Source organism: Astyanax mexicanus, chromosome 11 (assembly GCF_023375975.1).
Source record: "Astyanax mexicanus isolate ESR-SI-001 chromosome 11, AstMex3_surface, whole genome shotgun sequence".
In the NCBI taxonomy this organism is placed as follows: domain Eukaryota; kingdom Metazoa; phylum Chordata; class Actinopteri; order Characiformes; family Acestrorhamphidae; genus Astyanax; species Astyanax mexicanus.
The window spans coordinates 45,842,925-45,859,224 of NC_064418.1; the positions used below are offsets into that span (position 1 = coordinate 45,842,925).

The window sequence follows — 16,300 nt, forward strand, 5'->3', positions numbered from 1 at the left end:
CTGGAACTGTCCTAAAATGGTTCAGTTCATACCTTCAAGGAAGGAAATACTTTGTGGAAATGGAAAATAATGTTTCTGAGACTGTGCCAGTGACCTGTGGTGTACCCCAGGGTTCAATTCTTGGGCCACTCTTATTTAATTTATATATGATTCCTCTGGGTGAAATCATGCGTGACTATGGGATATCTTACCACAGCTATGCAGATGACACTCAGATCTACATGGCCCTCTGCCCAAACAATTTCAGTCCCATTGACTCACTGTGTAAATGCCTTGAGCAGATAAATAAATGGATGGGACAGAACTTTCTGCAGTTAAATAAAGATAAAACAGAGATAATTTTATTTGGGAATAGTAATGAGAGGCACAGACTAGCTGCCTATCTGGATTCAAAAAGCCTAAAATCTAAAGAACTAGTGCGTAATCTTGGTGTACAAATGGACTCTGATCTCACTTTTAACAGTCACGTCAAAGCCGTCACCAAATCAGCATTTTATCACCTCAAGAACATAAATAAGATCAGAGATTTTCTGTCTAAAGCAGACCTGGAGAAACTCATCCACGCCTTTATTTCTAGTAGGATTGATTACTGTAATGGACTCCTAACTGGACTCCCAAAAAAGACCATCAAACAGCTTCAGCTGATTCAGAATTCAGCAGCCAGAGTTCTGACTAGGAGTAAAAGAAGGGAGCACATCACCCCCATCCTTAAATCCCTGCACTGGATACCAGTATGTTACAGAATAGACTTTAAGGTACTGTTACTGGTCTATAAATGTGTTAATGGTGCAGGACCAGCATATTTATCTGATGTGCTCCAGCAGTATGAGCCGAGCAGAACTCTCAGATCATCAGGAACTGGTCAGTTAGAGCTGCCTAAAGTAAAAACTAAACACGGAGAGGCAGCGTTTAGCTACTACGCTGCTCTTAAATGGAACCAGTTAACAGAGAGTGTTAGAAGAGCTCCAACACTAAACATGTTTAAATCCAGACTGAAAACCTACATGTTTGATCAGGCTTTCAGCTCAGTTTAAAACACTGCAGCTCCGCCCACTTTTATTCTGTAACGGCACTTTTATATTATGTTTTTTTCTTATTTTAATTTTATTTCCAATTCCTTGTTGTTCTTTTACATGTTTTTAATTTTACTTCTTGACTCTTATTTTAGTTTTTATTTTCCATTTTTACTGTTATTCTTTTACATGTTTTTTTATTATTATTTTTTATATGACTTCTCTGTGTATTTTCTAATTTGTAAAGCACTTTGAATGACCGCTGTGTATGAAAGGTGCTATATAAATAAACTTGCCTTGCCTTGCCTTGCCTTACCAGTGTTAATGCATTGGTGAAAATGCACCAGTGTTATTTTTATCAGTGTTTATGTGCCTTTTTTTGTGATAATACACCAACAATACTGCACTAGTGTAAATGCATTGGTTATAATGCGTCAGTGTGAATGCATTAATTCTGAATGCACGGGTGATGCTCAGGCTGGATGAGGCAGATGTCTGGGTGTGAGTAGGTTGAGGTGTGATGCTCTGACCCTGTGAGAACTCCCTGGGGAGACAGACAGATGCTACACCACTGTCCTCCAACCTCCATGTGTGTGTGTGTGTGTGTGTGGTATATATGAACGTTTTTTGTGTGTGTTACCATGTTTTTTTATAGCATATGGTACACTCTACAATTGATAGGTGTATTTCTGACATGGAAAGAATTGATTTATTTGTAACTCTGTTATCAGTGAACTGATTAAAACATTTTAACCAGTAACAAATTAAAACTCAAATGTATGTATGCATTGTTTGTGCATTACTGGTTATAAAAAAATGGACGTAACAGTACACTGGTGATAACGTGTCAGTGATAATGCACTGGTGATACTGTACTGGTGGTAATGTGTCACTGATAATGCACTGGTGGCAATGTGTTAGTAAAATGCACTGGTGGTAATGTGTCACTGATAATGCACTGGTGGCAATGTGTTAGTAAAATGCACTGGTGGTAATGTGTCACTGATAATGAACTGGTGGCAATGTGTTAGTAAAATGCAATGGTGGTAATGTGTCAGGGATAACTCACTGATGGTGAGGTGTCAGTGGTAATGCACTGGTGATAACGTGTCAGTGATAATGCACTGGTGGTAATGTGTTAGTAAAATGCACTGGTGGTAATGTGTCAGGGATAACTCACTGATGGTAAGGTGTCAGTGATAATGCACTGGTGATAATGTACTGATGGTAAGGTGTCAGTGATAATGCACTGGTGGTAATGTGTCAGTAAAATGCACTGGTGGTAATGTGTCAGGAATAACTCACTGATGGTAAGGTGTCAGTGATAATGCACTGGTGATAATGTACTGGTGGTAATGTGTCAGTGATAACTCACTGATGGTAAGGTGTCAGTGATAATGCACTGGTGATAATGTACTGATGGTAATGTGTCAGTGATAATGCACTGGTGGTAATGTGTCAGTAAAATGCACTGGTGGTAATGTGTCAGGGATAACTCACTGATGGTAAGGTGTCAGTGATAATGCACTGGTGATAATGTACTGGTGGTAATGTGTCAGTGATAACTCACTGATGGTAAGGTGTCAGTGATAATGCACTGGTGATAATGTACTGGTGGTAATGTGTCAGTGATAACTCACTGATGGTAAGGTGTCAGTGATAATGCACTGATGGTAAGGTGTCAGTGATAATGTATCAGTGTTAATGTGTCCATGATAATGGAATGGCATTAATGTGTGTGTGATAATGCACTGGTGATAATGGGTCAGTAGTCATGCACTGGCGATGAGGTGTCTGTGACAATGCACTGGTGGTAATGCATCATTGATAACTCACTGGTGATAACGTGTCAGTGGTAATGTATCAGTGTTCATTTTTTTCATAAGAAACTGTTAATGCACAAAAAACCCTGGAAATTAAACTTCATTATCTAATGTTAGTTCAAAATAAATGTACTATTTGCATTAATCTATAATATGTGATCTGGAAGTCATTTTGTTAATATTAATATTAATAATTATCGTTTTATATGATTAGTATTATTATTATTAAAAACTAAAGTATAAAAATGATGTATATTTTTTTATTTTAAAATATTTATTTGGCAGTTGTTGGCAAATGTACCCACGACTCTAGTGTGACCTGTGTGCTCCTTTAGGAGTCTAGCACAGATGTTTGTATACGTACCATATTGTGTGTGTGTGTGTGTGTGTGCAGGAGCAGGGGTCCGCTGGGGTCTCCCTGTAGAGGATAAGAGGAAGGTGAGGATGGTCTCTGAGGATTATGGGAGTGATATGGTTGGTCCCATAAGAGTGAACTTCATCCCCCCAGAGTGCTCACTAATGATCCCATACACACACACACACACACACACACACACATTTTTCACTAGCACACTCTCTACACAGCAATGTTTCTTTCACACTCGTCCTCTAAATGACCGACTGATCTTAATTATATGTCCTCTAAATCCTCTGTGTGAAGAATTAAGGCTGTGAAAAAATATAAATATATCAAAGTATCGCAATATTTTGTTTTGCAATACTGTATCGATTAAAAAAAAAGAGTGTATTGATTTTAAATTATTGGTTCACATGTAACGACTGAAGTCAGACAGTTTAGTACTGTGTTTAAACCCTACTGTTTTTTTAAATTAAGAACTTTTTTCAAAAATGTAATTTATAACAATCAGATAAAAACACAATATCATATTTTAAAAAATCTGATTAAAAGAAGTTTTCTTACAGTGGGATCTAATGAGAGTGTACAGCACTCTCAGACACAACACAAATGAACCACTGTCTGACTCTTAATTTTTGAAAATTTTTGCAAAATTGCAAAAACAAATGATACTTTAATATCCTGATTTTTACTCACACCCCTATACAGAACCCCTTTTTTGACAATACTGTTCTAATTCTAAATGAAGATTTACAAAATGATAAATGAAAACGAAACCCAATCACTCTGTAAATTCTGATATCTGAAAGAACCTCGGTTCTGCTGTGGCTGTCAGTGTGAAATGCTAAAGATATGCTTCATTTAAATATAATTAAGGGCTTTAATTACATTCTGCATGTTCATTTAGAGCCGTAGCATTGTCCTCGCTCCCCGGCCCGACGGAACCAGCGTCCTTCAGCTGGACTGAGATACCTACTGCACATTATAAAGTATTTTTTTTCTGTAAACCAACACAAAACCAACTAAATTTGACTAATTCAATTAAACTCTTCAACTGAACAAATTGTATTTATAAATACAGCTCTGGAAAAAGAGACCACTTAAAAATAATGAGTTTCTTTGATTTTACCAAATTTAAAACATCTGGAATATAATCAAGAGGAAGATGGATGATCACAAGCCGTCAAACCACCAAACTGAACTGCTTGAATTTTTGCACCAGGAGTAAAGGCATAAAGGTATCCAAAAGCAGTGTGTAAGACTGGTGGAGGAGAACATGATGCCAAGATGCATAAAAACTGTGATTACAAATCAGGGTTATTCCACCAAATATTGATTTCTGAATTTTTAAAACTTTATGAATATGAACTTGTTTTATTTGCATTATTTAAAGTCTGAAAGTTTTGCTTAAGGCTTATTTATTTGGGTTGAAAAACCCTATGCATTCATGTTTTCGATATAAAACATAACTGATCTGTGTCATTCGAGCTTGTTTTGCACTAAAATCTACACAGCTGAACCAGGAGTCCATGGAAAGATCCTGAAATCAATTAAATTCTAGAAGATCTAAGACCAACAACAGCAACTACAATACCAACAACAGATGCTAGTCCATAACTTTTAAAGTTTTTTTCTTATTTATTTCCACTCATAAATGACCAGCCTTCCATCTGGTTCAATGTGGAGAGACGAAAAAATAAAACAAAAAAAATCTAAACTGAAGGTCTAATTACCATTTCAACAGCATATTTTAAAACCACGAGAAGAGTTTGTAGCATTTGGTCCAAAAATGCACAAAAAAACATGATTCTTTTTCATTAAAACATAGCTTGTTGTGTATGGCTACTGCGCTTGCGCAGATCTCCTCACGCACAATGACCCTCCTCCTCTTTCTGCACAAGTAGCAAGCTGATTGGCTCTATTTTAGTGGGTGGGACTTTGCCATGATTCACAATATGAGAGATCCCATTCATACAACGGTCAGTGGATGGTCTACTCTACTATTAATAAAGTCTGTGAACTACATTGTGAGTATATATTCTCACTGTTCAATGAAAAACAAGTATATCAATTTTTGTCGATTTTTTGTTTACCGCATAATTTGAACAGATAAACTGTCCCTTACACTGTGCCAAAATTTCTTAATGAATGAACCAATAGAAATTCTTCAAAATGACCCGAAATAAACTCTTGTTACATTGACTTCTATTGAACATTTTGAAGATTTTTCTCTCTCCTGTAAAGTTGCTGTTTTGGAGATACTTGTTCTTGAACAAACAGTGACGATATACGAGTGTGTATAAAGGTGTGTATGAGTGTGCATGGATTTGTGTGTGTGTGTGTGTGTGTGTGTTTGTATATGTGTATTAGGTAATAAAACTCACCTTGTGTAAACAGATCAGGAATAATAGAGTCTGTAGTTTCCTCATTTTGCCGGACCGTCTCTCTCACTCTGAACTCTTACACACTGTGGATGAGCGAGAAGCCCAGATGTTCTGCAGGAGCTTCAGTGCACACCATCGCTGTCCTGGTGATCTGCATCACAGTGGGACAACATGCACATTAAAAACCCTGTATATATCTAGCTGTATATATATATATATATATATATATATATATATATATATATATATATATATATATATATATATTCAAACATTTTCAATACAGGTGATTGTTTCAAATTAATTATTTTCCATTATGAACTGTTTCATTATGACTTTCATATTTGTATAAACATTGGAAAACATAGTAGGCTTATATTGAATAAAAAAAAATATATATATATATATATATAATAGGAATTACTTTTTACTCACTTAAATTCCATATTACATATTTTACATTATATTTAATAAATAAACGTTCAATAATTCTGCAGAAGTGTCTCAGCATGGGGAGAGGAGATGTACTCCTAATATAAATACAAATTATTAATTTATTTTGTTAATTTATTTATTTTAATGTTTTGCCTGAGATTCTTTATATTCTTCATATTTTTGTCTCTATACAGCACCGCAATTGGTTTCCACTGTTGTCACAAAGAACTCGATTGATTGATTGATTGATTGATTGCTTGTATAAGAAGAGATTTGAATGCTCACACAGTTCTCTTTGGTTAGAGTTTTACACAAGTAGAAAACCCTGTATAAATGAGTTTAATCAGTACAATGAAAGCATTCTACATCTTCCATTGTTTTTATAACTGTTTTTCATAATGATTCTTTAGTTCTATACAAAACAATGGCAACCCTGAAAAAAATATTAAGATGCTTAAGCCTCTCTGCTCTTTGCCTGGTCAGGGTTATTTGCACTGCTGGAAAAAGAAACCCTTCTGTATATGGTTCTATCCAATACCACAGTTACTTTCTCAGTGGATCAGAGAAACAGAGAACCAATACTATTTAATACTGTGTCAATATCTAGGCATGGGGTGCTTAAACTTTTGCACACTGCTGTTTATGGCTGTTTGTTATTGTAATTAGGTCATTTAATGTTAGATGCTTCAGTGCATTTTAGTGTTACTCACTATAGATTAAATTCGCTTTTCATTCTACACTTTTGTACACTCTTAAACACTATGGTTCTTTGAGGGTTTAGTAGGCTAAAGATAGTGTTTCTATAAAGAGAATCATCAACACTCAAAACACCCATCTGGAAAAAAAGCTTCTTTAGAATGAAGCTGAAATTTGTTGGGTGTGGTTCTACATTATGTAGAACCATTTAAAATAAGTCTGCATGGGGGGTGAGGGTATTATTTATTTACTGAATTTTTTTAGTGCTTTACGGAACCCTTTTCGGTAACGCTTTATAATACAGCCGGCGTTTTAGAGGGTAAGTACTGTGTACTAACAGTGTAACATCTCTGGATGAACATTCAGTACATTCAAAATACTTATAAATACCAGTTCCTACAGGTACTTTAACTATAGTTATAAATAAAATACAACCAGGAACAAGAGTGTAACAACTAGGTAACTTTCTGAAGCTTACCTAACTAACATACTTTTCCAACACTTATGGTGTAACTGTTCTCTATGAATCAGAAAATACTAAATACTTATTATGTCCTACTTATACTTAAATGTAAGTACAAATAAAGCACAGAAGAACCGACAATTTCCCTAAACTTGTGGTGCAATTTTCAAATAAAATAATACAGTATATAATCATTGTGCCCTTTGTTCATGGCAGTTATGAAGGCTTCATTCCATTCACACTCCAGGTAATTATTATTGTAATAATTTTATAATTTTATGAGTTTGAAAATGAAGATGATAATTTGATTCATGCTATTAAAACTGTCAAGGGTGGAGCAGCTAAAAACAGTCAGGGTGAAGTAGGAAGAAAATGTATAGCTTGCAATGTCAAAACTAAAATAAAATAATATTTATATAACTTCAATAACAAAATCAGGAATGCTAAGATTTTAAAGAACATTTATTGATTAAAACACAGAAACCACAAGGTTTTATATTAATGGCTAATAAACCCACATCTCACCTGATTTTTACTGTTCTTCCTCTCTAAGTACACAGTACTTACTCAGTAATTACTAAGAAACAACAGGGAGCAGCGGGCTGTGTTATGTAGTGTACAGTATTTTTCTGTTCCTACTCTGTAAGTACACAGTACCCTTAAAAACGCGGGCTGTAAAGCGTTGGGCTGCATAGAACCATAAACACATTCTAATGTATACAGAACTTTTTAAAAGCCTTAGTGAGCCTTACTTTATAACCTGTAACGTTACAGCATGGAATAAAATCTAATGAATGGGATCTACGTTTTTAGAACTGTTTCTTAAAACATTAAGACGTCGGACAGTGTAGTATAATATCAAATTGTCAAATTTATCTTTCAAAATTAAAAGGTACTTAAGTGTTAATTTTATGCGGCGTTTGGTGGTTCAATCGTAAATAACATTTTTTTTTATTCCAATATCAGAATCAGTAGAATGTACGTGTCTTTTTTACGTCTTTTACACACCGCCAACTCTTAAAGTCAGGGGTAGTCGAAAACCCCGAGTTTTTGGCTACTAAAGACAGAGTTTATCTTGGGGTTCATTTAGTAAATTCAGTATTTTCGACACGCGATTTGAAGGGAGTGTTTGAAGTCGGCCTTCGATAAAAAAAAAAAATACTAAAATGCGAATAAAATCACATTAAATATCACCTAAATAAGACTTTTTTTACGATTTTAAAGATTATTTTTCTTTCAGCGCTGAACTGAAAACTACAGCTGACTTTATTCCAACCACATTTCAACGTTTAAAAACGTTCATGTTTCATAGAAACATGCTGACAAATTACCCCATAATAAGAACGCGTAATAAGCGCGCGCGCGCTAGAAACACAGGCATGCAAAAACGAACGGAGACTCACCTGTCCGGCTCGCGACGTTCGGCTGATTTTCTTTTTTATAAACGCAGATCAGTGAAGGCTGAGGGGGTTTTATGGCAGCGCGCGCCAAAGGGGGTCCCACCGGTACAGCGCGAGCCGAGAGGGTCCCACCGGTGCAGATCCAGCTCCGCTGAGCTGAGGGGTTTAGTGAGTTTAGTTTAGTGTCTCGCGCACCTTTCTACATTCCTGCGCGCGAGCGTGTGCGTGCGTGTGTTCCTTGGGTCGGACTCGGCAGGTGAGGGGTCAGCTGTCTCGCGCTCGCGCGCTCCTACATGGCTGCCGCTGGACGCTTTCGGACTTTAGCGCGCGCGCTTCTGGAGCTCTAGGGTTTGGAAACGTCACGTCGAGGTTTAACCCGTTAGAAGGCTCGCGCCGGCAGCACGTGGCTGCTTTTGCACCTAGGTTTTTGGGGGGCGCGAGATGTTCTGGTGCGTAAAACGGTACACTAGTGTACCCCAGCGGTGCACGCGCTGTACCACCACCCCTCAGCCAGCTGCGTTCCGTTCCACCTTAAATGACAAGTGATGAGCAGTGATGGGGATGGTGGAACCCAGTTTGGTTATTTTTTTTTTCTTTAAAGTAAATCAAAGTTCATACAACTACGAGATTTGTTAGTGAAAATATGTATGATATTTTACAAAACCATCAATAAAAGTTGCCCCTGTGCTTCAGGATTAAAGGGGTGCTAAAAGTTGTGCATGGGGTAGTGCATCTCACCTCCGACCACTATCTGCCTTTATTAAAACAAAAAAGAACTCTGTATATAGTAGGCTACTTATAAAGGTCCTTTGGTGGGGGTTTGGAGTAGTCCAGCAGGCTAGGCTCTGCCAGGAAATCCCTGGTTCGAATCCTGTTTATGTAGCTTGCCATCAGCTACCTGAGCCCAGAGAAAGCAAAGGTGGCCTTGCTCTCTCTGGGTGGGTAGATGGTGCTCTATACAGAACCATTTCCTGAACTAGAACACTCTAAAGAACCATTAACAAAAAGGGTTCTTTATGGTATAGACAAAATATATTATTTGTATGTTTGTAATGATAGTGATTGAACTTATTTTGTTAATATATACAATCACGAATGCTTTTGATCAGGGTAAAGAACTGGTTAAGCATCTAAGAGGTTCTTTGATTGTCATTGTTGTATATAAATGAATCTACTGCCTTTACAATACATACACCTGTCTATGGACCCATTGAGATAATTGTTTTGGAAAAAGAAATACATTAAAAACATACATAAATTGTTTATCCTGTGCAATAGGGGTAACTTTTGTTCTTCTTTTACAGGAGCGTCCTGATGAGAGCCAGTTTAATCATAAGGTTTTTGATGGTCTTTGCAACTGCACTTAAGGATTATTTATTTATTTTTTGCTTGACTAACCTTCATTTTTTAAATATTTTTTTCTTAATTTAGTTGAGTAGTTATTGCCATAATATGGATTATATGTAGACAATTACTTACATATATGTGAACATAACCAGAATTTATAGTATGACTCTTGTTTGTTTAGTCAGTATAAGACTGGCATCATTATTTTCAGATGGACTACATTGTGGATCACACCCACAAATGTGACAATAGCTCTCCCTTGTGGAGAAAATGCGACAATACAGCTAATACATTTTTGGGGGGTCTGATCCAGTCGTGATCCACCAGCACAAACACACAGTTACACATCACCACCACCATGCTAATCATGCTAATAATAGGGTTACTTTTGATCAGTGGACGTCATATTCTAACTGGACTGTGCTAATATATATTTTTTTGAACATGCACACCACTAAAACTCTTTACACACATTCAAAGATGTATGATTTATAAATATAACAATAAAGTACTTTGTGTTTTCGGTTAGCTTTATACTAAATTAGAGTACTGCAGTGTATCACATGCTCTGAAAAAAAGTCTGCTGTTCTATATAGATAAACAAGGCATAGCTGGTTTAAGTTTAGGCAAGAAACAAACTTTCTTGATTATATAAAAAATCCTATTTTCTCATTATCAATGTATCAATGTAGTGGCACTGTGAAGAAATCAATGTTAAAACTGAAAATTTAGTGGGTGGATTTAACATCACTGCAGGTGATGAAAGCAAGGTGTGGGTTATCAGTAAGGTAATCTCGTTGTGCATGCTTCCCATTCCAGCTTGTGCTGTTGTGTTAGTAGCACCATTTACTTGAGAAGTAGAAGTAGAAGCTTTAGAGTAAAGCTAAAAGGCAATTCGACCGAGTTGGAACATGTGCGGTGCTAAGGAAGTTTTTTGGGGGTGCTGATGATACCCCTAGCATAGTCGTACCATAATGTATCATTTAAAAGATAAATACCGTGGTGAAAAAAAAAAAAATATATATATATATATATATATACTTAATTGTATTTCAAACATATTGAGAAATAACCTAGCAACACCTTAGCAACCACCTAGCAACACCTTAGCAACCACCTAGTAACCACTTAGCAACACCATAGCAACCACCAGATACCAGCCAGCACTGCAATCACACAAAAGTCACTTTATTTCAGTATTTTAGTTCAAAATGTGAAACTAATATATTATATAGATGGATTACACAAAGAGTGATCTATTTTAAGTGTCTCAGAAAATTAGAATATTATATAAGACCAATTGGTACTTTTGTCAGTGTGGGCAGTGTACCAAGTCCTGCTGGAAAATGAAATCTGCTTCTCCATAAAAGCTGTCAGTAGCAGAGGGAAGCATGAAGTGCTGTTAGATTTTGCGGGAAAACAAAACTGCACTGACTTTAGACTTGATAATAAAACACAGTGGATCAACACCAGCAGATGACAGACATGTCTCTCCAAACCATCACTGATTGGTGGGAACTTCACACTAGACCTCAAGCAGCTTGGACTGCTTGGTGTGTCTCTCCACTCTTGTTTTAGGCTCCAGAAAAAAAAACAAAATTATGGTAGAGAGACATTATGTTGATAGTGTCAAGAGATTTTTTTTGTTGCTCTGTAAAAAAAAAAATACTGTATATTAGCAACTTGCTGAAGGTAAAACAGGAAAGACTGGGGATGTTTTGCTGGTGATGTTTTGTAGATAAAGGAAAGAATCTTGTCTATTCTCGTCCGAGAGCAGGTTCTTCAACTTTTCCCCCATTTTTCTTCTTGTCAGAAAAGCTCCAGTTGTACAGTAACCCACCACATCTACAGAACCAAGCCCTTCCCACATGTTTACTCAACCCCACTCAACCCCCTTTCAGCAAAGGCACACCTACTCTCGGTGATATACCGTGCACTTTATCCTACAGCCAGTCGCGCAGAACCCTCAGTCTGCGTTCTACACAGCTGGAAACCCACAGCACTGGGTTTAAAAAGAGATCTGAAGATGAGTTTGGGCTGGAAAATGGTTGGAGTATCCACGCTGCTGTATCTGCTGTGTCTGGGTTCAGTCCAGGCTGGGAAGCTGTTGGTGATCCCAGCAGATGGCAGCCACTGGACTGGGATGAAGCCTTTAGTGGAAGAGCTGGGGAGGAGAGGGAATCAGGTGGTGGTGGTGATTCCAGAAGCAAGTCTGAGTATGGGTCCTTCAGAGCATACGACCACGCTGACGTATCCCGTACCCTACACCAAAGCGCAGATGAAAGAACGCGTGGCGTCTAATCTGGAGGCTCTTTTCAGTGTTGACACGTCTACTGATACGGCCAAGTTTGTTGGGTTCTTCTTCACCCTGCAGATGCTCCAGAATCTCACGGTGAAGAATGCTGAGAGTTTGCTCTACCACAAAGATCTGATGGTGAAACTGAAGGATCTGGAGTTTGACGCCCTTCTCACAGACACTTTTGAGCCTCTAGGAACCATCGTTGCTGAGTACCTCAACGTTCCTTTGATTTACCTGCAGGGGAACCATCCCTGTGATGTGGACCTTCTGGCCGCCCAGTGTCCAGGCCCAGCTTCTTACGTCCCTCGTCAGATGACCCACTTCACGGACCAGATGAGCTTCTGGCAGAGGAGTGTGAACACGGTGAGGGCTCTCCTGCATCCTGCGGCCTGTAGATATCTGCACACCCAGGCGGACAAGATTGCCTCGAAGTTTCTGCAGAGAGAAATAACCACAGTGGAGATGATGAGCCGAGCAGCCATCTGGTTGATGGCAAATGACTTTACTATTGAGTTTCCTCGACCACTGATGCCAAACATGGTCCCCATCGGAGTCATATCTCATAACAACCCAAAACCTTTGTCTGAGGTAAGATTTAAAAGTTTATATACCTACCTTCTGAGTTTCCCAAAAGCATCTTAGCTCAAAGATAACTCTTTTTTTATACTTTTTTATTGTTTTTTAACAAACAAAAGTAAAAAATTAACAATTCAGTACAAAAAAGAGGAAATACAAGCCAAGACAAGAGTCAAGTCAAGAGGTATTTATTGTCATTACATCTGAGTACAGGTACACAGTGTGATGAAATTACGTTCCTCCGGAACCATGGTGCAACATAGAACAACAAGCAATAGACAACATAAAGTGCAGGAGTGACGACAGTGCAACATAAAACTATAAAACTATAACACTAAATAATAATAACAATAAATACAATAAATACAAAAGACGAGACAATTTAAACACAGGACAGTGCAGTACCGATACGGTATAATAAGTGTTTAGTGAGGATAAGGTGCAGAGATGTGTGACATACTGTAACATATAGAACATATATAATCACAGCAGTTACTGAGGTAGAGTTTATAGTTTTTAAGAGTGCAGCAAATATTGCTGAAAGGAATAAAGTCATGTCAGTCTCTGTATGCTGAGTGTGTGTGTGTGTGTGTGTGGGTGAAGTTCAGTCTTTGTGTGTGTAAAGGGGGGTGGGGGTGGGGTGTTCAGTTTAGTTTTTGTGTGAGTGTGTTGGGTGAGTGGTGGGTGGGGTGGGGTTCAGTTCTGTCTCTGTGCGTTGAGAAGTCTGACTGCCTGGTGGAAGAAGCTGTTGCAGAGTCTAGTAGTGGAGGCTCGGATGCTCCTGTATCTTCTGCCGGACGGCATCAGAGCGAAGAGTCCGTGTGAGGGATGGGTGGGGTCATTCACAATGCTGGTGGCTTTGCGGATGCAGCGTGTGGTGTAGATCTCGGTGATGGAGGGAAGAGGGACTCCGATGATCTTGCAATCTTGTTGATCACTCCAAATAAAGAGACAGACAAAAAAAGGATGTAAAAAGGTGTATAGTGTTGACTAATTAGATAAAAGCAAGTCCTTAAGGATTGATCTATTGGTATCCCACCCCATAAGTGTAGCTGCTTTAGCTTTATTTATCATTGCAGTCGTCTGTTCAAGAGAGACAATGTCATGATAGAATAACAGCCATTGTTTTGAGAGTCTTGTTTTGGGATAAAACCAATTAAATATTATAGTCTTATAGTTCTTAGCTGCTGTTAAGCCAGCAAAGATTAGTCTCTTTTGAACTAGTGTAAATGTAAAAGAACTGTCATCACTTAATAAACAAAGACATGGATTGTTTTTAATATGAATTTCAAGCATATCGGACATTGTAAGTAGAATGTAAAAGACAATGCTTAAAGAGCTACTAAACCCTAAACCATTTCTTCCATTCTTTTAAAGAAATAAAACATACCAGTCCTGCTTATTTTTGCAATCATTTTTACTAATGTCTGCAAAATGGTTCAAATTAGGAATGCACTGAATATTTGGCAACTTAAAACTATTTGGCAACCCAAAAAGATCCAGTGGAAATTGACAGAAAAGCACTTTCTCTCTTTGGTGAATAATTTATACTGAACAGTGACTCGCTTAACTTTCTTGTATTTTATATTCCAAGTATTTCTTTAAAAAAAAAAAAAAAAGTTATTGATATAATGGCGCTTCAAATATTAACTTACCTTTTACACATTTTACAAAATCCTGGTTTTTGTTTTACTACTCCAAACTTCCACAGGTAGGTAAAAAACAACAACATTCATTTTTGTAGAATTTGGATGAAATTCATTGATTCTTATGCGACAACTGTGACAAAATTCAGAATATATATTTTGTGGACAACACAGATTATATCATAAGTGTAAAAATCTGTTTTACATATCACATTATTATCTTTTTTTCTTCTTCTTCTTTTTATAATAATAATAATAATAATAATAATAATAATAATAATAATAACAACAATAATAATAATAATAATAATAATAATAATAATAATAATAATAACAACAACAACAACAATAACAACAACAACAACAACAACAACAATAACAACAACAACAACAACAACAACAACAACAACAACAACAACAACAATAATAATAATAATAATAATAATAATAATAATAATAATAATAATAATAATTATTATTATTATTATTAATTTAGTAATTTTACTGTATGCACTGTGTGTACGTAATATTGTGTGAAGGAGTATGTGTTTCTTATCATAATTGTAATATTTGCCTATTTTATAGTTTGCAAAACTAGCTAATTAAGCTGGCTAACGATAGATAGATCACATTTTCAATAGCCATAATACTGTACTAGACTAGAGCAGATAGATAGATAGATAGATAGACAGATAGATAGATAGATAGATAGATAGATAGATAGATAGATAGATAGATAGATAGATAGATAGATAGATAGATAGATAGATAGATAGATAGATAGATAGATAGATAGGACAGACAGGAATAAACTGCAGTGTAATTCCTCGTAGTGATCTTTTTGGAGCACCTGACCTCACTGCTGAACCTTCCAGAGGTCTGGTGTGCGTGATTCAGTGAAACAGTTACTCATGGACGCACCTACCTGTTGATCCCTGTGTAGAAACTGCAGTGTAATAGATGATTAGAATATGGGTGAAGGGGATGGGCGGGGAGTGGGATTAACTCAGCAAATCACTGACAAAAGTTCAGATCTGGTGACGTTGTGTTTATGAATATGGGGTAAAGAAAATGGGCGGGGCTTTTATGTGAAAAAGCCTTTATCTGTAGTAAATCAGTGCACTCTCTACTACACACTTACACACAGTGCATTCACACTTTAATACATCATAATAACTAGAAAAAGACACAGAAACACAGAGAACTCTGTAACCATTAAAAGTAGAAGTTTTCTCTTTATTTCGTTTTACAGAAATAAAACACTGGCTTCAGTTCATAGATAAGCTGGAATAACTTTACTAAAGATTATGACCCTTAACAAAGATACACACAGGGGGACTTTAGGTACTGGTATCACCCGCTGCATTTTGGGAAACCATGCATGCAAACGGGTTACTCCTAAATACTCAGTTTACAGTACATACAGTGTACAACATCTGTCTGGCCTTAAGAAACTTGAGCCTTTGAGAAGAAGAGCTCTTTCATTAACCCTTTCAGACCTAAATCAGTATGTTCCAGTGATGGAAAAATATGAGAATTATGTTTTGTGTCTGTAATGAACACAAAATAAGACTCTAAATTTAAGAGTCCAATATAAAATACATATAAAAATGGGTACCACTTTAAAATAAGACTACCTTTATAAAGGGGTTATAAATGGTTTACAATTAGTTTATTAATGGTTACTAATTAGGTTGTAAATGCATTAATAATGCATAACACATCATTAGAAAGGGCAACAATGACCTGTTGTTTGCCAAATAGTGAACGCACAGACAACTATATTGTTTTCCTTTCTAATGATGTGTTATATCTGATTATTAATGATTTTTAAGGCATTTACAACCTACATAGTAACCA

At 36.8% G+C, this 16,300-nt stretch overlaps 2 protein-coding genes across 2 annotated transcripts in view; one reads left to right on the forward strand and one right to left on the reverse strand.

Moving 5' to 3' along the window:
* The window catches only part of nxph2a (neurexophilin 2a), a 33,123-nt gene extending 24,179 nt beyond the window's left edge, over nucleotides 1–8,944 (reverse strand). The window contains exons 1-2 of the mRNA XM_022680063.2: nucleotides 8,576–8,944; nucleotides 5,579–5,729 (exon numbers count right to left, since the gene is read on the reverse strand). Of these exons, the coding sequence (XP_022535784.2) occupies nucleotides 5,579–5,623 (45 nt within the window). The 5' untranslated portion in view covers nucleotides 5,624–5,729; nucleotides 8,576–8,944. The remainder of the gene's footprint in view (nucleotides 1–5,578; nucleotides 5,730–8,575) is intronic.
* Nucleotides 8,945–11,896: 2,952 nt separating this feature from the next.
* Nucleotides 11,897–16,300, forward strand: part of LOC103026744 (UDP-glucuronosyltransferase) — a 56,546-nt gene continuing 52,142 nt past the window's right edge. Inside the window, exon 1 of the mRNA XM_022680059.2 lies at nucleotides 11,897–12,806. Within this exon, the coding sequence (XP_022535780.2) occupies nucleotides 11,946–12,806 (861 nt within the window). The 5' untranslated portion in view covers nucleotides 11,897–11,945. The remainder of the gene's footprint in view (nucleotides 12,807–16,300) is intronic.